The sequence below is a fragment of the Solanum tuberosum genome, unplaced genomic scaffold, assembly GCF_000226075.1.
Source record: "Solanum tuberosum cultivar DM 1-3 516 R44 unplaced genomic scaffold, SolTub_3.0 scf00345, whole genome shotgun sequence".
Taxonomy (NCBI): Eukaryota; Viridiplantae; Streptophyta; class Magnoliopsida; order Solanales; family Solanaceae; genus Solanum; species Solanum tuberosum.
This window is the reverse complement of record NW_006239264.1, coordinates 87,922-109,938: the sequence shown is the minus strand read 5'-3', so window position 1 is coordinate 109,938 and position 22,017 is coordinate 87,922. Positions and strand designations below refer to the sequence as shown.

General features: G+C 34.4%; 5 protein-coding genes across 7 annotated transcripts; 3 read left to right on the top strand and 2 right to left on the bottom strand.

Moving 5' to 3' along the window:
- The first annotated feature begins 543 nt into the window (after positions 1–543).
- Positions 544–6,125, top strand: LOC102595388 (R3H and coiled-coil domain-containing protein 1). Of its 2 annotated transcripts, none has more exons than XM_015315132.1 (7): positions 544–902; positions 1,313–1,356; positions 1,779–1,838; positions 2,591–2,833; positions 3,384–3,542; positions 5,461–5,550; positions 5,739–6,125. In XM_015315132.1, the coding sequence occupies exons 1-7, from the start codon at positions 649–651 to the stop codon at positions 5,933–5,935; spliced, it is 1,047 nt and encodes a 348-aa protein (XP_015170618.1). In that variant the 5' UTR covers positions 544–648; the 3' UTR covers positions 5,936–6,125. The 2 variants fall into 2 exon arrangements, with proteins under 2 accessions (XP_015170618.1, XP_006361151.1); XM_006361089.2 differs by having other exon boundaries at positions 1,313–1,374.
- A 3,255-nt stretch (positions 6,126–9,380) lies between these two features.
- On the top strand, positions 9,381–10,853 carry LOC102603572 (E3 ubiquitin-protein ligase PUB24-like). Its single transcript, XM_006361028.2, has one exon. The coding sequence runs from the start codon at positions 9,454–9,456 to the stop codon at positions 10,717–10,719; it is 1,266 nt and encodes a 421-aa protein (XP_006361090.1). The 5' UTR covers positions 9,381–9,453; the 3' UTR covers positions 10,720–10,853.
- A 1,444-nt stretch (positions 10,854–12,297) lies between these two features.
- Positions 12,298–13,896, top strand: LOC102595061 (leucine-rich repeat extensin-like protein 3). Its single transcript, XM_006361088.2, has one exon. The coding sequence runs from the start codon at positions 12,298–12,300 to the stop codon at positions 13,780–13,782; it is 1,485 nt and encodes a 494-aa protein (XP_006361150.1). The 3' UTR covers positions 13,783–13,896.
- Positions 13,897–14,255: 359 nt separating this feature from the next.
- LOC102594724 (putative B3 domain-containing protein Os03g0621600) lies at positions 14,256–16,357 on the bottom strand. Its single transcript, XM_006361087.2, has 4 exons — positions 15,978–16,357; positions 15,464–15,776; positions 15,239–15,357; positions 14,256–14,679 (listed from the first exon to the last, which is right to left on the bottom strand). Exons 1-4 carry the CDS (start codon positions 16,053–16,055, stop codon positions 14,422–14,424), a joined length of 768 nt encoding a protein of 255 aa, XP_006361149.1. The 5' UTR covers positions 16,056–16,357; the 3' UTR covers positions 14,256–14,421.
- Positions 16,358–16,780: 423 nt separating this feature from the next.
- On the bottom strand, positions 16,781–21,211 carry LOC102603233 (NAC domain-containing protein 89-like). Of its 2 annotated transcripts, none has more exons than XM_006361027.2 (4): positions 20,834–21,211; positions 18,650–18,909; positions 17,511–17,789; positions 16,781–17,388 (listed from the first exon to the last, which is right to left on the bottom strand). In XM_006361027.2, the coding sequence occupies exons 1-4, from the start codon at positions 21,063–21,065 to the stop codon at positions 16,933–16,935; spliced, it is 1,227 nt and encodes a 408-aa protein (XP_006361089.1). In that variant the 5' UTR covers positions 21,066–21,211; the 3' UTR covers positions 16,781–16,932. The 2 variants fall into 2 exon arrangements, with proteins under 2 accessions (XP_006361089.1, XP_015170624.1); XM_015315138.1 differs by lacking the exon at positions 20,834–21,211 and adding an exon at positions 19,340–19,465.
- Between the last annotated feature and the right edge of the window lie 806 nt (positions 21,212–22,017).

The following is a 22,017-nucleotide window of genomic DNA, read 5'->3' as shown; positions in this document are numbered from 1 at the left end:
TAAAAAATAAAATAAAATTCTTTCCATAAAATGATAGTAGTAGAAGTTGAGGTGGATCAGATGTGTCTTCCATTGTCACATGAGTGAACAACTAATCAGTCATCAACCTTTAAAAAGTTAATTTTAATTAAATTGAGTATTTAAAATGAAATGTGAAATATTAAAGCAAATAAATACTAGTAATATGTATCAATTTAACTATTTGTATGTGACAATGAATAGAGTTTTTCCATTTTTAATTAAATGTTTTGAATTTGAATCATAATATAAAAAAAATCTTTGGTAGAAAATACTTCTTCTAAATGAGTCAGTCTTATGCAATGCAAATCTAAAATAATGGGGTTCCAATACTACATACACCGGGTGGGAAATCAATTTTTTTTATTTTAACTTAGATACCGAATTACCGATTACCGTAATATAGAATAGATTTAGGAAATAATTGTTTACAAATTTTACCCAAAAGAAAAAAAGATTTTCATTTGGGTATACACTAGAAAGAAAGAACCTATATAAAGAGTAAAGGTACAAAAAAAAAAAAAAAAAACTTTGTGGAAAGCCTATGCAATTTCTCTGTGCTATATTCTCTGAAAATCTTCCATTAAAATCCTACTGTAAAATCCAATATTGCATTTCCGATTTTCCGGCATGGATAGCGATACAAACTGGTCGGAGAAGGTCGAGGATCTCGTCGATGCCGGAGAAATCAATGAAGCCATTTCTTTGTTAGAAGAATTAGTCGCAAAGCTAGAATTTGAGTCCCAAAACTCATCAAATTCCCAGCTTCGTCTATCTACTGCTCTACTGGAATTATCGAAGCTCTACTCCACTCAAGGCTTATCTTTGCGAGCTGACCAGACGCGCTCTAAGGCATTTCTCATTAAACAGCAGCAAGAAAATAGGTATGAACCCGATTTCCCCCTTTTCGGTTGTTTGAATGCTTAGAAAATTGGATGTTGTTGCATTTTACCGAGTTTATTTGATATGAATGGTGGTTTTTAACGAAGAGCAGAATTTTACCCGATTTCCTTTTTTCTTGAATTAAGGTGGCAATGATTGGGGGAATTGTGGTTTCGATCTTTTCCTATTATTGCACCCTTTAGCTGTTTGTCTGCCAATAAAATAGGAGAAAATGGTGATAAGTTGTGAATTTTCATTGCTTGAATGTAATTTTTATGTGTGATGATTTTGCTCCACTTCGAACTTTGTGGTTTTTATCCAATTGGCTGGCGTTTTTATGCAATTTCTTTGGTTAGTCTTGGTTTTGATCAGGTGTAATCATTAGCTTATCCATTGCTTTTTTCTCTGCCAGGAATGTAAATGCTACTAAGGAGTCAACTGGTGATGGCATTTCAGGTAGTCGGGTTTCACAAAGTGAGGCTCTTGCGTGTACTTAGTGTTCTTCTTTGTCCTTGGTCTAGATTCATGATTTTTAATTTCATCAGTCTGAAGATAAACTTCAAGTATTTGATTAACTTGACATGTATCAAAAGGAGAAAACCGACTTCATGCGTAACAGATATCCCAACTCTTATTCCATAGAGTAGTCATTGTTGTCAACTTTTAAAACTTCAAATAACTTTATTCTACATCTTGTACAATCACTATATATCACATAATCTTATAACTAATCATTGAATAATTGTCTAGAAAATGATTTTTCAAGTAAAACATTTCCACAGAAAAATATTTTCTACAGAGAACATTACCTCCATGCCAATTTTTTTTCTTTTTCTATATTGTTGTTCCAGACTTATAAGCCTTACTTCATTTTTCAGGTGATAACAAGGATCACGCGAGCTTGCAAATTTATACCTCACAGAATGATGAAGATGATGGTAATACCCCCACATCTACGAGGCTATAACATCTCCTCCGTTAACTTATCCTATTATGTTTTGTGTAGCCAATGATCTTTGTTGAGCATGAAAATTTTACGTGCATTGGGTGAGAGTGGGGGTGGGGGTGCTGTGTAGGGAAATGGGTTGAAGAGGTGAGGAGGAGGGAATTGCTTGCTTCTATTGGAGTAACCATCTGAGAGGTTATCATGTCTGGTATCCTCTTCGGGAATAGGTCCAAGGGAAATTGAATGTAAGAATTCTACGATGGTGCTATATTTTAGTATTTTCCTTTCTGCTTGCCCATCCAAAGGATTCACTTCTAAGATACTAGAGATTTTCAATTGAAGTGCTCAATTATATGTATGATACACACATACTATTGTCTGTCCACTTGAGAACAGTGCTGATTTCTAACATTTGTCAAACCTGGCCTCGTACTATATTGGTTCCACTCCTCCATGTTAGTATGAGAAACATGATGCATTAAGCTTTGCGCACATTCGACAAGTTTGTTTCACTTGTGAAGTTTGTGGTCAACCAGGTAAGGCCAAAAAACTGGGTTCAGTGTCTATTTGTACAGGAAGCTGTTTTTATGACCTTCCCGTATTGCCCATTACTAACCCCTAGTTAATGTATCCATTACCTCATTAAAGTTTGATATATATCTAGGATCCCTAAGATCAATGAAGTTTGAAGTTATAACCTTGAGGTGAATACCTTATTAAAACATAATCTTTTGGTGAATACAGATTGGGAAGCTATTGCTGATCGTGCTCCAGATGAATTACTTTCCCCACAACACTTGCCAGAAGTGTCTAAAATTTCTTTGCAAGATTCGAAAGTTCAAGCCCCCAAGCGACGTGGAAGGGGTACATTCTCCTATCAGAAGCAGAGTCTCTACAGCGATCAGCAGTCTGATGAGCCTGCCGTTGATGACATTGAAGATGAAACTGTTTCCGGTACTCCAGAAGGGAGCTCAGATACAAAAAATTGTATGACTGCATTCTTTTCAAGCATGGCATTATTTGATCATCAGCGGTTGTCATGTCACTGATTTGGTTATAAATATATTCCTAGTTATCTACTCATTTTTCCTCGTTAACCCAAATGTTATACTTGTATATGTTTCAAAATGTTGTAGTAAGCAATTCAATCTGTCATTTATTCTTCCTCATTGTTTTGACATATTGTGATCTAGTGGTTCGTATTGGCCTTTTTCGCGCATGCACAAAATGCCAATGATGGAATAGAATTAGTTTAGCATGTCTCATGGGCATAATAAACTTGGGTGTAACTTAGGAATATTTGTTAGGTACTAGGTACAAATGTAAGCACCTAATATTGGAACTATTAGCCACTTATAATAATAGGTCGAGTGCATATGATGTCATAAATATCTCTTAAATTGTCCTCACTCGTTTCTGCTGAAATAATTTCCATTTTGTGCATGAGAACATGCTCATTTTGAGTTTCTCCCCCCGACTCTTCATTTAGCGGCTGACTGTTTTTCTCTCACATTTCTTCTGTTTTTGTAAAATCCAGTGAACTATGGAACGCGCCACGTCTTGGTTCTGGCTGATTTCCCGCCGAGCACTAAAACAAATGACCTAGAGAAACTGTTGGAGAAATTTAAAGACGATGTAGCAATTCGCTGGGTCAATGATACAGTTGCACTTGCAGTGTTCAGAACACCAGCCCTTGGTAATTTGGTTCTTTCTTTTGTCTGAAATTTGAAATTAAAATTGCTTTCTTCCATTAGCATAGCTTTTAATGACTCACCACGCTCCCTTGACCTTTCCTTTACGCCAAGGGTGTTTTGGTTCTATTATAAACAGAATGCTTAACCTAGGTTTATCCTGATCGTTAACAGCGAAGTTGAGAACTAGTATGTCTGAGTTTCTCAGGCAGATGAATTCCATTAAATTATCATTCTTTTACACTAGCGATGACTTGGATTTTGTTTAGTTTTTCTCCGTAGATGAACATGTCAGTTGGACATCAAAGGTCAGGTTTCATATATCCCAGATAAAGTATGGGAGTCCTTTGGTTTGGACTGAAATAGCAAGGCCAGAGGAGATGGACATTATGGTTGATTTTTTTTTAGCCTATACTACAAAATGGAGTTCCATTCTTCTAGTTATTATGTAAGGAAGGTGTTAGCTTAATTATGCAGCAAAGAAATTTCACAAGAAGCAAAATTTCAGGTTCAGCCAAAATTTGGTTCAGCGTAAATGCACTAATCCAAAAAGAGAAGCTAATCTTTAGATTTTGAGTTAAAGACTGAAAGGTAAGGATTTTCTTCCGAGATATCTTTCAAATACCAAGGAAACTAATTACTTTACTTCTAAGATGACAAGAACCTGTCGTTGATGAATGTTTCTTATCCGAATTGCTAAAATGTGCTCGTCTCGGGATTATAGGGCTTCTGCAAGAATGCCTTTAGAATCTTGTCATGCTTGATATATTAACTTTTGAATCCTAAGCCTCTTCAGGAGAAGCCTTTCTGGTGAAAATCTTTTGAAGTGATTGAACATTGTGAGACGTGGAAATCTTGGGTCTGGAATCATTCAAAAGTAGGAATAAGGATGACATAGTTCTCACAGAACCTTATACGGACATAGGTTGGTCAAGTGTAATGATGAAATCGGAGAGGTTCATTGGATGGAATAGAAACTCTTGTCGCCTCCTGTGAGTATACATTGTTTACTCTCATTTTGCAACCTTTTGGAGGTTTCCCAGCATGTCCTTAATGCTGAAGATTACAAATTACCATTTTCAAAAAAAAAAAAAAAATGTGTCGCCTCCCGTCAGTTGCACACAGGTAGCAGCTCTAAAGTCGCAGTCAGAAGATGGCATTGAAGAGACTACTCCAAAACTATGGAGGCATGTAGATTCAAGATCATTTTAGTCCATATTCAGTTCGGGGGCCAATGCCTCATGGGCAAGTCCAGTTATGTCCCAAGCAAGGAAGAGGTACAGCAGTAAGCTTATTCTGCTATTTGCATCGGAAGTCCCAAACAAAATTGAAGTGCGGGACACCATTATGATGTATACCTTTCAGAATTTCCATCTGGTGGAGGCAGGGAGGTTAGAGAATGAGTCTCCAAAGGGAGGAAATTGCTTCTCTATTAGTAGTGGTTTCCCCTTAAATGAAGGAGCTTATGGATTAGAATGCTTCAACTCCTGTTTATTCTCTGGTTGAAAAACTTCTGCCAGCAGGTTGGGGATATGTGTGGAGGCATAGATTGCATAGATGAAGAAATAATAACTTAGAAAAATGTTGAAGCCCTACGCTCTTTATAGATGTAGGCTTAACAAATGTTCTACTAGATACTTCTTGTTTAATTATTAAAAATGAAAAGCAACAGATCTGCTAGGTGATTGAATAGCAGTTCTTTTGCATATTCTTACTTGAGCAATTCTCCTTTTTATAAGCTTTGCACCTTTTCTTCTTCGATGCACTTATTGAAATTTGAAGTCATGTCGTGAGGTCTTTGCTTTCAATTGTTTTGTCTTGCTAACTTGTTATATTGCTAAATGGTGGCATTTTACACTTGTTTTCAAGGACATATTTAGTGCTTGCAACTATAATTCAGCTAACTCTTATTTTGTGATGCAGCATTAGAGGCCAGCAACTCGATACATTGTCCATTTACAGTGAGGGTATTGTGTGAGGAGAATGAACTTTTGAGCTCAATTCCACCAAGAGGTAACACTTAGCTCTGTATCATCTTTCACTTCAGGAACATGAATAATAGCAGAAACCAAGCCAAATTATATGACAATCTATAATAATGTTCTCAGCCACGTTTGCAAATGTCAGATGTACTTTCCCTTTCTATTACAGCAAAATTAGTTTGTGGATTGTTTATGGTACTCGTTAAATGTATTTTGTAGATCTGGAGCCTCCTCGTAGAAGACCTCAGACATCAGCTAGAACCGCCCAGAGGCTGATTGCTCAAAGTATGGGTATAAAGTTGCCTTGTACGGACTTTGGGTCCAGAGAATATAGGAGACAGGAGGAAGCCAGGAAGAACCGGATAGTTTCAAGACAAAACTTGAAGAATGATGCTTGGGGTGATGATGACAACTAAAATTCATATGTTCAAGCTCTCTAAAAATTTCATTTGTTCTTCAGTATGCAACTATGTATTAACCAGCCTTACTTTTTGAGTTCTGCATATCTTGAACATATGATTCTTGATTGGTTAAAAGTAGTGCACTCATGCTTGTATAGCTACAGAAATGAGCCAAACCATATTTAATTCTCCAGTTTCTGGTGTATACCTGTGCTGTCAAAATTGTATCATTTGTTTTAGCGAAAAATGGGTAAAAACATACCCGCATGAGGTGTTTACACCAAGCTAATACTTGCATGTCATATGTTTGAATACAAAGTTCTTTGGCTTGGTGTAAGCACTGGTGCGAGATATGAGTGTGCACCATACCTGGTGGAGTTCACGAAAATTATTATTTGTTGCTTATTGTGGGGCCTGTGATCTCCTTTTATACCAAGTCAACTAGGAGGTGGCACCCAATATTAAAGTAAAAATGATCAGTACAACATTTTTCGCGTCTATAAAATTCCTTTTATACTCTTGAAATTCTATAAACTTCCACAACTCCTATGGAGACTCAAAATGATACCTTATATTACCAATCAATAAATTGACCAATTGACACAAATGTGCAACATTATACTTGGCGCTTAATTTGGTCCATTATACTGCTCCCTCACCTTCTCAAAAATTTGATTCAATGTATGGAGAAAGTTTTACTAATTCACATAACTATGAGTGGAACTTGATCTCTACAAATTTTGTTTCAACCACAAATTGGTTCATTTAACTTGTTCAAAATTAACTCCTTCTAATGTCAAAGTTTGTTTACATATTTTTTTTTTGGGTACAAATCATGTTTTGAATTGAATTGTTAAACTCTTAAACTTTTGAAACTATATAAAATATTGACTTCACCAACAAAAAAAAAATATCAATGTAAAATATTATGTATTATGAGTATATGAAACACCTAGTGACGTTTCAAACAATATTAAAATAATAAGTACAATGCAACACATAAGTTGGAGTAGACTTATCAATATATTTTCAGTTTTTAATTAACTTATTGATAACTGATGAAATCAATACTAAATTTCAACCATATTTATTCTTTTTTTTTCAACCATATTTATTTATTCAGAAAAAAATAAAACAATTAATGTACTTAATTACGTGTACAAAAATTATTGAGACAAATTTTGAATCACGTCGTCTAATAAATAAGTGAATGACCAAAGAAAAAACAATTTAATAAATCACGATTTATTCAAGAGCAGCCATAGTACACCTATCATATTTTGGTACAAATTAAAGAAGACAATTAAATGATTCCTTGACTAGGAATAGAGTACTATTTTATGGATGTGGAATACTTCTAGGTGATTTTTTTTAATTATACATTTCATAAATACTATTCCTCTGTTCCAAATTTATATGACACGGGTAAAATTTTGAGAATTAAATTTTCTAATTTTGATTATGCTTTTGGAATAATTAAGAAAACTGTGAAAAAATATATATTATAATTCAAGATAATTGATAACTCAAAATATTTAAAATATATACAAAATTGTAGTAAAAAATAAATTCGTTAGGTTCTTAAAACTTGAACGTGGCGCTAACTGAGATGGAGGGAGTAGGATTTGAGTTATATTTACCAATTATGCGATCATTTTTACGTTATCAATGAAATTTAATCTTTTTAATCGTTTGTATAAAAGGTTATTATTTTATGTCATGTTTACAATAAAATAGTAGTAATATATTGCTGAAGGTCAACTCTATATCGATCATGATGTTAATTTTTTTATACGATATCTTTGTATTGAACTTTGAAGGTATAACTCATATAAATATTCCAAAAATCACATTATCACTAGCTAGGTAAACCTTTGGGTCTTAGAGTTTTGTCTAGTTACTTGAATAGTTTATAATTAAATTAATTAAGCCGATCGTGAATTTTAATAATTAATTATTATTGGAATTATGTGAAAATAATAGGAGTATATTTCTAGTCCGATGAGCGCCGGAGTCCCTCCGCTATTACATTCCACGCTCTTCTCTGACCCATTAATTTTTATTATTATTAGAAGGTGTATAATTGAGATAAGTGAGAGAGTCAGATACATGTGAATTCATTTGGATACAATATCTTTTTTTTTTTTGATGACAAGGGAAACCCGCAGCCGCTACCCTTTGGGTGCGCACAGGGTAAAACCCCCGCTCCTATGCAATAGTTCGCAAACCACATAGGAGAGGTAAACCGCACTAGGCAAGCCTGGTGCGACGAGCTCGACCCAGAAGGCAAACTTCTTGCTTTCGCTGGCAAGGGGTTTCGAACTTGAGACCTCCAACATGGAAGTCCCAAGCTCAAACCACCGGGCCACCCCGAAGGGTCATTTGGATACAATATCTAAAACAAATTACACCTAAATTCGATTCTATGTATTTGACACGTTCAAATACATATATTTGAAGTCCAAATTCTGATAAGACTCGTAATATTAAAATCAAAGAACAATAATTTACTCTTGTCGCTTGTGTGTTGTCCAAAAATTATCAAATAAAATTAGTGGCGCTTATCGGTTGAATCGATTTGGATGTAAACTTTATATATATCAGCTAAAAAATAAAGGTTGTTTTATTTCTACTTATTAATCATGAGATGAATAATTAAGGGGTAAATGCATGCAACTAGAAAATTAAGTCGTCTAAGAAAAATGGAATGTTCTTTTAGTGCATGCATGCATCATGTATTTGGATATTAACGTGAGGCACAGGTTAAGCTAATAACCAATTTTGAATCTGACCTTCCAAGTTCCAACTCTGGTAAACCATTCTACAAAATATACAAATTTATTGTTTTACCTATTACCATCACTAATGTACGTTAGAATTTTTAATGTATGAACTTTTATAAGTTATAAGCTAACTAGTCAATATAAACAAACTCTAAAAAATTGGCTTAGATAAGTTTTTTGGACTTCTATTCCCAAAAATAAAAAAGTTCCAAATAAAATACATATTAAAAACACAACATTTAGAACAATTTTTTCAAATCTATGAACAAACAAAAACTAAAAATAATGATTGAACTCGTAAAATTTAAATCATAAATCCGACTTAGAAAAAAAGGAATTGAATTTTAAAATCTTCGTCCGCTACTGGTTTCTACTCATGCGTTCTACTTGTCTCTTTAACCCCACTGGCCACTATGACTTGTCTGGAATATGGAAAAATATTACAAAGTCAAACACAAGTATATTTTTATTTTCTCAATTGTTTCACGTGTGTTGACCGGCCCCTTCTAATTCAATCTTTGACCAAAAAACAAAAAAAAAAATAATAACAATAATTAAGAAAATGATTCTTTTCTTGTGCATCTTCCTTTGCTTTTTCCATTCAAACTTGATCTACAAATATTTAGCCACTTTCTTTTACCACCTTTAATTTTATTTTAAAAAAATCCTCTGTTTCTCTCTGTCTTTTTCCCTCTCATTTTCTATATTGTTAGATTCTTCTTGTTTATTTTTTTCATCATATAGAAAAATATGGAAGAAGTAGAAATACCCAAATATTTTCTGTGTCCAATATCACTCCAAATTATGAAAGATCCAGTTACAACAGTTACTGGAATTACATATGATAGGGAAAATATTGAAACATGGTTGTTGATGGCGGAGGAAAATGCATATACGTGTCCCGTGACAAAGCAAATTTTGTCTAGAGACACTGCATTGTTAACACCAAACCATATGTTAGGGAAATTTATTCGATCGTGGACTATATGCAATGCTGAGAAAGGGATTGAGCAAATTCCATCGCCTAAATATCCTCTCAACAAATCACATGTCATCAGGCTAATTCGTCAGGTGAAAAATCACGATCTTTATTTAGAAGCTTTAAGGAAAATGGTGACTATGATAAGTGAGAATGAGGAAAATAGGAAGTGTTTAGATGAAGGTGGTGCAATTAAGGCTATGGTTTTATTTATATTGAGGAGTTTTAAGGAAGGGGAATTAATTATGGGAATTGAAGAAGCTTTAAGGATTTTCCATCTTGTTTGGAGACCAACACATGAAAACAAACAACTTGTTAAGGAAAATCATGATCTAATTGAAGCTATTTTATGGATTTTGAAGAGTCGTGAAATGTGCAACAACAACAATAATCAAGTTGTAACATCAATCAAGACTCATGCAATGCTGGTCCTGAAAAATGTGATCTCAGTTTCAAGTACAAATCTTTTATCGAGTCTAACACCTGAATTTTTCCAACAAATGTTGAATAGTTTGAGGAAAAACAATGTAAAATATGTGTCTCAACAAGCAACAAAAGCAGTGTTACATGTGCTAATAGATACTTGTCCAAGGGGACGAAACAGGCTGAAAATGATCGAATTAGGGGCTGTTTTCGAGCTAATTGAGCTTGAATTAAGCAACAATGAGAAGAGGGTAAGTGAATTAGTTTTTTCACTTTTGTCACATTTGTGTAGTTTAGCTGATGGAAGAGCAGAATTACTAAAACATGCAGCTGGAATTGCAATTGTTTCTAAAAAGATACTTAGGATTTCTCCAGCAACAGATGAAAGTGCAATTCAAATTCTTGGATTAATTGCTAAGTTTTCAGCTACAAAAGAAGTGTTGATGGAAATGTTAAGAGTTGGGGGAGTGACAAAGTTATGCATGGTGATTCAAGCAAATTGTGAAGCAAGTTTAAGGAAAAAAGCACTGGAAATATTAAGGGCACATAATAATGTTTGGAGTAACTCTCCATGTGTACAAATTTATTTTGTGACAAGATATCCTGGTCAATAGAGATTTACAATCTCTTTATTTCAATATTTTTTGGTATGATATACTTGTAGAAATTGTAGCAACATTATATGCTTTTCTTCTGCATAACAATATGCAAAATATACATTGAAACTTCATATTACATATATAAGTTTTATTATATACTCGATTCAGAGCCGGTGCCAGCACGAACCCAATATATGTTACTTTCTTTATTTGGTGTAGATGAAATTTCTAGAGTCAATCAAATACCATAGGCTTATGTAGATAATTATTTTCCTTTTATCGGTTTAATTTCAACATTTTCTAGGTTTCTTCTATAGGATGTATTTGATTAGGAGGTTGATTTAAAGAAATCGCAAGAAAATTATACATCTGAAAACTCAAAAGGCTCATTTATACCATTGGTTATATTCTTGGTTTATGTAACGTCGGGATAATGATGGATCGAAAATATAACGGAGAGTATAAATGATATATAGTCGTCGTAAATTTGTTGCTAATTGCCGCAAGGCTTGCTGATAGTTTCTAACTCATATGGTCATGACGCTGAAAAAACTGCTCTAAAACGAGTAAAAGACTTTTTCTTTATTTTGTTATTTTTTCTTTGTGTGATTTGGCAACACAATTTTTTTAAATAACAATTAATAAAACTCCCCCGTTTATACTGCATTCTAATCTTTTTTCTCCATTATCATTTCAGTATTTCAGTTATTTTCTTATTTTTTTGATATAGTACATATACGAGTTAAAATAAAATTTTGTGCACTATGTTCTTTGTATAATATATATTCCAATACCTAAATTAAAGGTAGTAGCAATCCTAGTTAAAGTGTCAGTTAATTGTCAACCAACGATTATAATTTCATTTATATTAATTAAATAAACAAATACATTAACTTTAATATAATGTACATAAATTGATAAACGTATGTTACTAAAAAAAAATTAAGTTATGATGAGTACGTCTGCTACTTTAATAATGTATTGATCGTATTCTGAGGGTGTGTTCAGACCTGAGGAAAATATTCAATTTTTCCAGGTTCGATTAATATTTATTCTTTTAAAAAACATGTTCCTTCTAAATGAGAAAAACCGATTTACCTAGTAAAAGTATAATAAAAACAAATTTCACAAATGACATTTCATAATTCTTTCTTCTTTCCCTCTCATAGTGAAAATTATATATCAAATCTTTAAGAATAACATTTTATGCACTTACATACCAAACACAAGGAAATAACTAATGAACTCCCGAACACACCCATTGTCATTTCAGAAACTTTTTTTTTTCCAAAAACAATAGACTGAACGAAAATTTATTCTGGAACAAATTCAATTTCCGTTTTACCAGAACTCCGATTACTAAGAAAGAAGCTGAAAAAGCTCATCTAATTAACTAATCAAAGACTTTTTCTTGTTTTGGAGTTAAATATCCAAATACTTATCTCATAGACAAAACAACTAGTAACAACAAAACCCTACTTCATTTCTTTACTTTACTACTGAAAACAAAGCTCAATATAGAGATTTTTGCTACCCAAAACTTCCCAACAAAGGGGAGGAAAAAAAAAATAGATAGCATCATTAGGGAAAAACATGCATTACCATTTTTCAGTTCATAGTTGTTGCTTAAACACATTATTTTATTCTATTATCTTCCTTATTCTCTTCGATGCTGCATCTACCACAAATCAAATATCTAATTATATTGACCATCCTTTCGGTGGGATCGCAATTGAAACAAGTAACAGTAGAAAGTTGTTGTCCTACAAAGGTGATGTTCTTGCCATCAATCCATCACTTTCTATTGAGAATTTTAGGTTAAAGAATGCTTACATCGCGTTACAATCTTGGAAAGAAGTAATTCTCTCTGATCCTCATAATATAACACAGAATTGGGTAGGATCTAATGTGTGTAATTACACTGGAGTTTTTTGTTCACCTTCACTTGATCAGCCCTCTGAACTTACAGTTTCTGGTATCGATATCAATCATGGCGATATAGCTGGTAAACTTCCACATGAATTAGGTTTACTATTTGACATTGCATTGATTCATATAAATTCTAATAGGTTTTGTGGTACAATACCTGAGAGTTTCTTGAATTTGAAGCTTCTTTTTGAGTTAGATCTTAGTAATAATCGATTCGTTGGGAAGTTCCCTGATGTGGTTGTTCAAATGCCTAACTTGAAGTTTCTTGATTTGAGGTTCAATGAGTTTGAAGGTGCATTGCCAAAGCAACTTTTTGAAAGGGATTTAGATGCTCTGTTCATTAACAACAACAGATTTTCTTTTGAGTTGCCTGATAACTTTGGGAATTCGCCAGTTTCTGTTATGATTTTGGCTAACAACAACTTTGTGGGATGTGTACCTGTTAGTATAGGCAAAATGGTTAGATTGAACGAGTTGCTTCTCTTAAATAACAAGTTACATTCATGTTTGCCAAATGATATTGGGATGCTGAAGAATGTGACTGTGTTTGATATAAGTTATAATGAAATGATGGGCACTTTACCTGATAGTATTGGAGGGATGATGAGCTTGGAGCAGTTGAATTTGGGTCATAATATGTTTTCTGGAATGATTTCTAGCAACATATGTACACTTCCAAATTTGGAAAATTTTGTCTATGAGCACAATTACTTTTCAGAAGAGAGTCCAGCTTGTCTAAACTTGAATGCATTTGCTGATCAACAGAATTGTCTTAGAGGAAGGCCAATGCAGAGATCTGCATTAGATTGCCAAAGATTTTTGTCAAATGAAGTTGATTGTACCACTTTCAAATGTGCATTACCTCCACCGTCTCCACCACCTACCACCCCTCCACAAAACAACTGTTGTGTTTGTTTGTCTCCACCATCACCATCTCCATTGCCATCTACCGAGCCACCATCATCCCCACTACCACTACCTGCACCATCAGCATCGCCTTCTCCACCAAGCATATCACCATCACCTTCTTCACCTCAGCCACCAGACTTGCCATCACCTTCATTTGTAGAGCCTCCACTACCTTCTCCTCCACCGTGTGAAAATCAGAGAATACCATCAAGTCAAGATATGTCATCTCCTTCACCTTGAAAGTCGTTATGTAAGGTTACTCTTCTTGGTATCATCTTTCTCACTCAATGGAACTTTAAATCATTCCTGGGAATACAGGACATCCGCAGAAGGAGCTGTGAATTGAGATGCAAGATGAAGGTTCTAAGGTGACAATTTGATTGCTCGAACTTCTCTACAAATTTATTGTTAGTACTTAATAAAATGTAGAACATGTTGCATGAATTGTCAGTATAAACTAGATAGTTGATCATGAAAAAGGAGTCTCCTTTGTTCAAAACAGAGAAATCAAGATGGTCTCTGAGGTTACACTGCTCATTTATTATTTTCAATGCTTTCACCAGCATTACTATTCACATGGAATCTCATTCAATACTAACTTCCATTACGAACTTTAAACAGATATTTTTGATAAAACAACATAGACACCTGATCATACAAGGCTATTTGGATCTTGAGTACTTGTTTCAAATTGAAATGAGTTGATTTGCAGTTTTACAGTGCCGGCAATGGAACTGCAGGCTGTGGTTAAACTATGTTAAAGCATTTACCATATGACAAAATAATGATTTAAACTTCTTGATACATTAACCTTCAATTCCAATATGAATACAAAACTCCAATAGTAAGCTTAACAATCGAAGGTAATGGCCTCAATTTCTAAGATACGTGACTTGGGTTGCGCCTAATGAGAACTTTCAGTATAAAATTCTCCTCATCAATCAGCTTAAAACGCAAAACATCTCCTACATGCAAATCATTGTCTTGTAGAAACTGGCGCCACCCTTTTCGAAATTTGAGTCTGTCAGAACTACGAGCAACAACTGGCCAACTTTTGCCATCAGTCTGAAGAGTAGCCATTTTCTCAAATACTTGCCCCCTCTTCATATATTTTTTGCCAAATGTAGAGGGTAAATTCTGCATAAAGTATGTATATTAAAAAACGCGCAGATTACACATTCAACAACCAAGTGATCAAAGTATCAAATGGTATGAATTAAAAAGACGACAGACAAGTAGTAGACAACTTAACATCATTATTCACAGTATATTCAACTACTTCAAAGAAGACTGTTTAACCAATATGATTCATTTAGCTGATGTTATTGTAAATACACTCAAGTGAAAACTAGATGATGAGTTAATATCTTTTGCAACTCATATACACATATCAGAAGTTTGAGTGAATTTTTTTCAATATCTGAAGGAAAAATATATTTCTCACTGTCAAATATTATTAAGGAACGAAACACATTAATACCTTTCAAAAATTCTCCCATATTACACTCCCTAAAATTTAAAATCCAAGGCGATGCACTACAGCACAGAATTATATTTCTGAAGTCACAATTTCAACAACTAATCTTGATTCAGTTTTTGAAAAATGCAACAGAACAAAAGTTACCAGACAGGAATTTTGCCTTTTTGACACACTTTTGAGAATATATAGGATGCAAATTGCAATAAATAAACTTACCAACAACATCTTCGAAAAATTAGATTTCTTCATAACGATTTCAAATAACGTGACTGAGACTAGAGAATTTTCTGATCCATCAAGTTCTTCATCAGCTAAGGGAGATGCCACTTGTATCTCTGCACAGGTTTCTTTTTTAGAGTTACTATTTTTGGATTTAGACTTTAAATTATGCATAAAGACTGATGTATTGCACCAAAGCTGAAGATGTTCAAAGGAACTTACCATGAGGATTCACTTCATCCAATGGATGCAATTCAAGCTCCTCGATAGCATTTAATTCCTGCTTCAAGTAGCCATTCTTTCCATATACTTTTACAAAAAAAGTAGAATTTCCAGCATAAAAAAAATTAAGAAAATCTTCATTGTCCAAGTTATTATCCTGCACAAATTTTGGCCAACCACCCTTGAAATAGAAGTCCTCTTCAATCCTTTCTATAACAACCCTCCAAGATCTCCTCGCTGAACCTTCAACTTCAAGTAGATAGATCACTGGAATATCCCCGTTGAAATTTTCAAGAAAGCGCGACGGAATTTTCTAGGAAAAAAGAGAAAGAAAAAGGAACATAATTCCCAGTGAAAGAATATGCAACATAAACACACAGAATCATTGTATGAACATATGATTTTAACCAAAAATAGACAATGTGGGATAATACAAATTTAAAACACAAAGTTAAAGGGCATATATGGTGGAGACCAAACATGATTATGCCATTTAGGAAAAAGAAGAGATTACCAGCTTCAGATAGCACGTTTCAGGGCTATAAACCTTAATGAACGCAGGAAAACCATTACCAATATAATTTCGCTCCATTTCAATGTTTTAGACCTTTAAGACAGATTTCAGAAAGAAACGCCACCCTCTGTTTTTTCTGGCTGGGGTTTATAGAGGGGAGATGGGTCGACCCGATTTTCCCTCTCTCCTTTGTCATTTTTATGGCGTGAGCAAGATGATGCCACAGATTTCACGAAAATGGCAAGTGAGAAAAAGCTGAAGAATGGAAAAGGGAAAAGACTATACATGAAATGGGTAACTAGACACAGTAGCGAGCAAGACGCCGGCGGTGACAGATTAGCTGTACAATTGTATAGGTTTATTGCTCAATAAATATTTTGATTTTCTGTCCACGAGATTCGAAAAGATTTGATACTCCTCAATGCCAATTTATGTGGCAGCTTTTGGATTTCCAAATTTAAATAACTCATATATTAGAATTTTCAATTATTTATAAATATACAATTTTTTTCCGATTTAACATGAACTGTTCTTTTAACTTTCAAAAATTGCAGTACTATATTAATGAGTTCTCCATATAAGTCTTTAGGTTATTTAAATGTGTGATAAGTTTGAAATTAAGCCATTCATATAAATAACTTTTTCACCGTAGCCCATAAGATTGAAATTAGTCATTTATACTGATAGATAAAGGAGATTGATTTATTGACTATACGTTGATTATAACCGATAATGAAAGGCATAATTCCCAGCAATTCAACAGAATACAGGCAACAATTTATGCATCCAAATAGATCACAATATAACTATATGGGTTATATATTGTTACAAGCACTTACTTGTACATCTGTTCTACACAATTTGGTACTAGTTCATTTTTCGCATAACCAATCATTCTTCAATTTCCACTCCAAATACTTTATTACTTAGACAACATACCAGTATGGTATGAACTTCAGCTGCTCGCCAAAACGAGAAGATGCCTACGCTGCTTTACTTGCTGCGACACTCCCAACAAACTAAGAAGCATGACCAGAAATATCAAGGTAGCTACAAATATAGGTATCACATATTGCCTCATCCATTTAACTGAAAGCATGTTTCTCAACCATCTTGCTGAACTAGTCGCGCCCACTCCGACTTTATTCTTCTTCATAGCTTTGTACGGTTTGGATCCCTTTACTCTACACTTCATTACAATTTCTCTTACTTGTCTGAGTCTTCGATTCGCGGTGCCCTGGAAAGGAACAACAGAGGACATCGCAGCTTGAGCTTCGTGATTTGATATTTCAGAGGATTCAGGCCTATCCGGGATCATCGAAATAGGTCTGGGATTAAGTGAAGAATCATCTAGCTTAATGATATCATCCTTCATTATATCAGCAAACCAGTCCTCTTCAACATCACAATCCTGGAACCCATACAGCAGACCAAAAGACAGATTACGCTTAATATGGAAAGGGTCAAGACCACATAGAAGTATGCTTGACACATTTACAAATGAGCAACAGAAAATGGCGGTAAAACCAAAACCTTGAAGTGGCCAGAGGAATCGTGCTGAGAGAACTCTTTAGTTTGTTTATCAGATTCTGATCCAGAGTCGATCTGCTCAACTGAGTGAGAATGAAAACTGCTACTACCTTCCTTTGAACAGCATTCCCCGACATTGACCAATTCCAAGCTGCCCAATTGTCCTGCTCCAGACAGAGCAGTTGCACTTTCAGTAGCAACCAGTTGATTCCTCTGATTTCTTGGGGTGTCATTTAAATGAAACTCGCTATTCTTCCGGAGGCGGCAGACAACCATAGAATCCTGTATAACACAGCAGACCAAACAATCAAAGCACTTTCTTGATGTAGATGATTGACATTTTCTCAGCAAGTGGCATATTGCAGCAAAGTAATCATCTCATTGAGAAAAAACAGCCTGAAATACAATAGGAACAATAAAAATCTCCAAAGTTGTGGAAGGCAGTTAATATTTATCTCAGATCACGTCAAGTCCTAGTGAAGGCTTCTGCAAGGGGATGATTAGATTGATCAAGAAATAAAATTTTGGTGTTGACATCCCCACCAGATTTTAACGTTAACGAATTAAAAGAAGCAGCTCCAAGTGAATCTTCTATCTTGAATAATATCACCACTCAAACAACATTGCGCAATACGGTTGAACATTCCAGGTGAGACATATTTATTTTTTGTTGATTTCTGTTCTAAACAGTAAGCAAATGGATGTGACAACACGCTAACTCATCATGTTTCTTCCCTCATATGAGACATTATAGTATCTATGGCTATGTTAATGCCTACCACCAATAAAATTATTTGTTTCTTCGAGTTACTTTTCACTTGGCATAGCTGGTAAGACCATTAGAGCAGGCTGCAGAGCTTTAATGAGTGACTGTTACATCAACCAAACTGTTCCTTCTTTTTATTCTCTCTTTCAACCAAAATTGAGCATACCATTCAGTATCACATAACAAAAGAAACTACCAATGCTAAAATTAGGACTTTAGGATGATATGTATATAAGAATTCATAAGAACAGCATATTTACACAAGGAACAAACAACTAACAGTAGGGGTTGGATTTGATGTTGCAGCTGACAAGATAGGGAGTTCATCACATGAGGAGGATCGGTCCCTATGGGTTGGATCAGAGCTCATAATTACCTGATAATTAGTGTTCCCAATCATGCAATATTCATGCATTATCCATTGTGTTCTCTGTCCTTTAGGTGCCCGACCAGTGTGGAACACCAGCGTTCTCTTTGTGCCAATGATATTCGAACTAGACTTCACATTACGTTCTTTTCCTGTGGCCTTCCAGTAACCAGATTCGGTTGCCCTTTTACTTTGCGATCCATTTGGGTACTTCCTTCCACGAGGAGAAAAGAAGAACCATTCATTATCTGATTGAATGACGGATTTATCTGTTACATGTGAAGAAGGATTGATCAATTAATAGAACAAGTATGTAGGTATGAGTTACTACTCACATAGTAACTAATAAAAACAGTCAAATGAATAGGGCTAAAGGTGGTAACATAATGTGATGCTTCTCATAATTTCCAAGCAGTGCACCCTATAAAAAAATTATTTAACAACTGTAAAAATCTTATATTTTACAGCGTATGGTGATGACCATACTAAGATGCTTAGCTTTGCATATCCTAACTATCGATACATCACGGCATATAACCAACTTAAAATTTTCCTTCAACTGTATTAAGTAGAAAGAGGATGTTTCAATATTGAAACCATGGCAGCTGAAAGGTTCACAATGTCTACTATATAAGAGATACAGCGGGGAAAACTAGCAATATGTTCAAGCAAGAAATTGATTTAGTTTAAATTTCTAACCCTTATAACATGACTTCATTTAGAAGCACTGTTATTGCTTTTTTGTCAAAACAAGGAGATTCTTCACTTTGAAATTAATATCAATCAACCTAAGATTCGATGAAGTCGATGCATGGAGGAATCTTATTAATCGACTATCAAAGAGGAGGTTATTCCTTTCTTTTCTTCTTTGTGTGGGCATACTTTCCTATTTGTTTCATCAGGAATTCATTACCTTTTAGAAAGATTAAAAAAAAGGAATATTTTACCATCACTTTCTCTGTTTTAAGGTACAAAAAAAAAGAGGGGGGGGGGGGGGGGGAGGGGGGGATTGTTGCTAGTGAGATTCGAACACATGAGCACTTAAGGTTCTCTCAAGACATCTAAAACCACTAGGCTACAACAATTTTTTTGTTAATCATATCCAAAATATGTTATTTAATCACTTCCTATATCATTTTACTTATATATACAGTATTATTTTCCGACGAAGGGTATCCAATTCTATAGGGTAGCTACGCCCCTGGATCTTGTCCACCATGAAAGTTACTTACAGCTTATCCTGAATAGTTTTGTCCTTAATCATGTCTCTCCTAGTATGCTCACAGATATCCATCTCAACATCCTCTTTTTCGTTGTTTTCATCTTCTAGACATGCGAGTTTTTGACTTGCCAGCAATCCACCCATACAACATAGTTGGTCTGATCATCACTTTATAAAAGTTTATTCAATGCTTGATAACATTTAAAGAAAAAAGGGGGGGGGGGGGGGGGGGGGGGGGGGGGGGAAGAGAATCTAGAATGAATATACTGTGAAAACAATCACATTACAAGAAAAAGAAATGTGGTCCAATGGAAGAGAAACAAAACAAATGTAACATCAAAATTAACAGATAATCCAATATTTGTGAAATTACTTTAAACTTCAAACTTCTTGAACAAAATCTCGAAAAACGTACCAGATTAACAAGTTTATGATGCACTCATAGCCTTTTACTCGATATCATATGTTTCGAATTGGGCTACAACCATCACAATATATACTTATACATTTACACATACACGTATGTACATACATACTGTGATACGCACACCACCATTTGGTAGCATGGATACCAATATCCCTATCAATATTGTAAATAACAAAGCATTCAACAAAGTGCACCATCTAACCTTTTGATAGCATGGGTGTCAACAGTTAATATTAGATCACGTACAATATCTAATTTTACGGAGGTACCATGGGTTCACTTGGACAAATAATTTGAATGACGATGTTCAAACCAACTTCCCTCTATCTCAACTTGACCTAACTCTAACACAAGTACCGAATAACTCCGACCACCATCATGATGGTGGTGTTCTAAACTACTTGCACATATATACCTTGACCTAACCCAACACAAGTAGAGGTAACTCTGTTCATCAAGGTTCCTCCACCACCATCATAATAATATATACATACATATATAGCACACACAAATCATGTTAATATGAAAAAAAGAGAAAAGGTACCTGGTAAATCCCAGGGTTCATGTTTCCAAATTTCAACCTCAGAAATAACTTCAACACACTTATCAGAGCCCTCAAGTTTCTTCTTCAAGTAATACGATATGAGTTCTTCATCAGTTGGAGAAAACCTGAAACCAGGAAACATTGAAGACGCAGTCGCTATTGAAATTTCCGTATTATTATTTCTGGGTGTTCTCTCATTTCTTGAAGAAGACGATACATGCCCATTCTCCATAGTAAACTCAATACAATTACCAAAAAAAACACTGAAAATTTCAAGACGCCGCCTTTCTTCTTCTTCTTCTCTCTCTTTGTACTAATAATAAAAAAAGGGTGTTGGAATCTCTGAAGAAAAAGAAGCGAATCAATGAAAAAGGAAGCAAACGGTGCCTTCCTTCAACGGTGCCCATTCTACATGCTCTGTTTTGAGGGGTCGCACGGGGAATTCACGTGCCAATGAACACGTGTCGCTGTTAGGTTATAGGAAGTTGCATGTGTGGGTCCCATTTACCGTCCTGACCTTAAACATGCCACGTAAAAACTTGAAAGTAAAGTGAAAAGAGATCATTCTTAAAACAGATTTTAAAGAAAAAAAAAGTTATTCTTTATTAAACAGAAAAGTATTATATATAGAAATTTGGATGTTTACCTTATTTCCAGAAGGGAAAAAGAACAAATATACTTTCAAATTATCGTAAATGGTACGTAAATACCCTTTCTCATACTTTTTGATTATTAGTGCACATGCCGTCCAAAAATCAGAGCACGTTTACCCCTTACCCTAACAGAAGAATAATTAGTGACTAGGGCCGACTCAATAAGATTGGGGGCCTCAAGCGAAACTTAAGAGACGGACCCTAATATTTTATATTTTTCATCATATATACTTTTATTTAAAAGAGCAATTTTCACATATAGCAAACATAAAAATTATATTTGTATGTTATAGCTATAGTTTGCATAATAAAATTTGTTATGGAGCTTTTTGATTTGTATAATTCGCTAGATACATTCAATATTATATAAATTGTTCAATTTTGTATAAATTCATTTATACATTGTAATTTGTATAATAAGATTTGTATTTGTATAATTATAAGTGTATAGGATGAAAATATATGTATTTGTATTTGTATATATACTTTTCTCTCGCTTTATACAAATACAGCTGCATTTTATACATTTTA

Bases quoted from the DNA above. Each gene is read 5' to 3' on its own strand.
- LOC102595061 (XM_006361088.2), top strand. From the start codon at position 12,298: ATGCATTACCATTTTTCAGTTCATAGTTGTTGCTTAAACACATTATTT.
- LOC102603233 (XM_006361027.2), bottom strand. From the start codon at position 21,065: ATGGAGAATGGGCATGTATCGTCTTCTTCAAGAAATGAGAGAACACCC. The intron at 18,910-20,833 runs GTACCTTTTCTC...CACATGTAACAG, and splicing joins TGAACCCTGGGATTTACCAG to ATAAATCCGTCATTCAATCA. The intron at 17,389-17,510 runs GTTTTGGTTTTA...TATGGGTTCCAG, and splicing joins ATTCCTCTGGCCACTTCAAG to GATTGTGATGTTGAAGAGGA.
- LOC102594724 (XM_006361087.2), bottom strand. From the start codon at position 16,055: ATGGAGCGAAATTATATTGGTAATGGTTTTCCTGCGTTCATTAAGGTT. The intron at 15,777-15,977 runs GTAATCTCTTCT...CTTTTTTCCTAG, and splicing joins AAACGTGCTATCTGAAGCTG to AAAATTCCGTCGCGCTTTCT. The intron at 14,680-15,238 runs GTAAGTTTATTT...TACTTTATGCAG, and splicing joins ATTTTTCGAAGATGTTGTTG to AATTTACCCTCTACATTTGG.
- LOC102603572 (XM_006361028.2), top strand. From the start codon at position 9,454: ATGGAAGAAGTAGAAATACCCAAATATTTTCTGTGTCCAATATCACTC.
- LOC102595388 (XM_006361089.2), top strand. From the start codon at position 649: ATGGATAGCGATACAAACTGGTCGGAGAAGGTCGAGGATCTCGTCGAT. The intron at 3,543-5,460 runs GTAATTTGGTTC...TTTGTGATGCAG, and splicing joins GTTCAGAACACCAGCCCTTG to CATTAGAGGCCAGCAACTCG. The intron at 5,551-5,738 runs GTAACACTTAGC...TGTATTTTGTAG, and splicing joins GAGCTCAATTCCACCAAGAG to ATCTGGAGCCTCCTCGTAGA.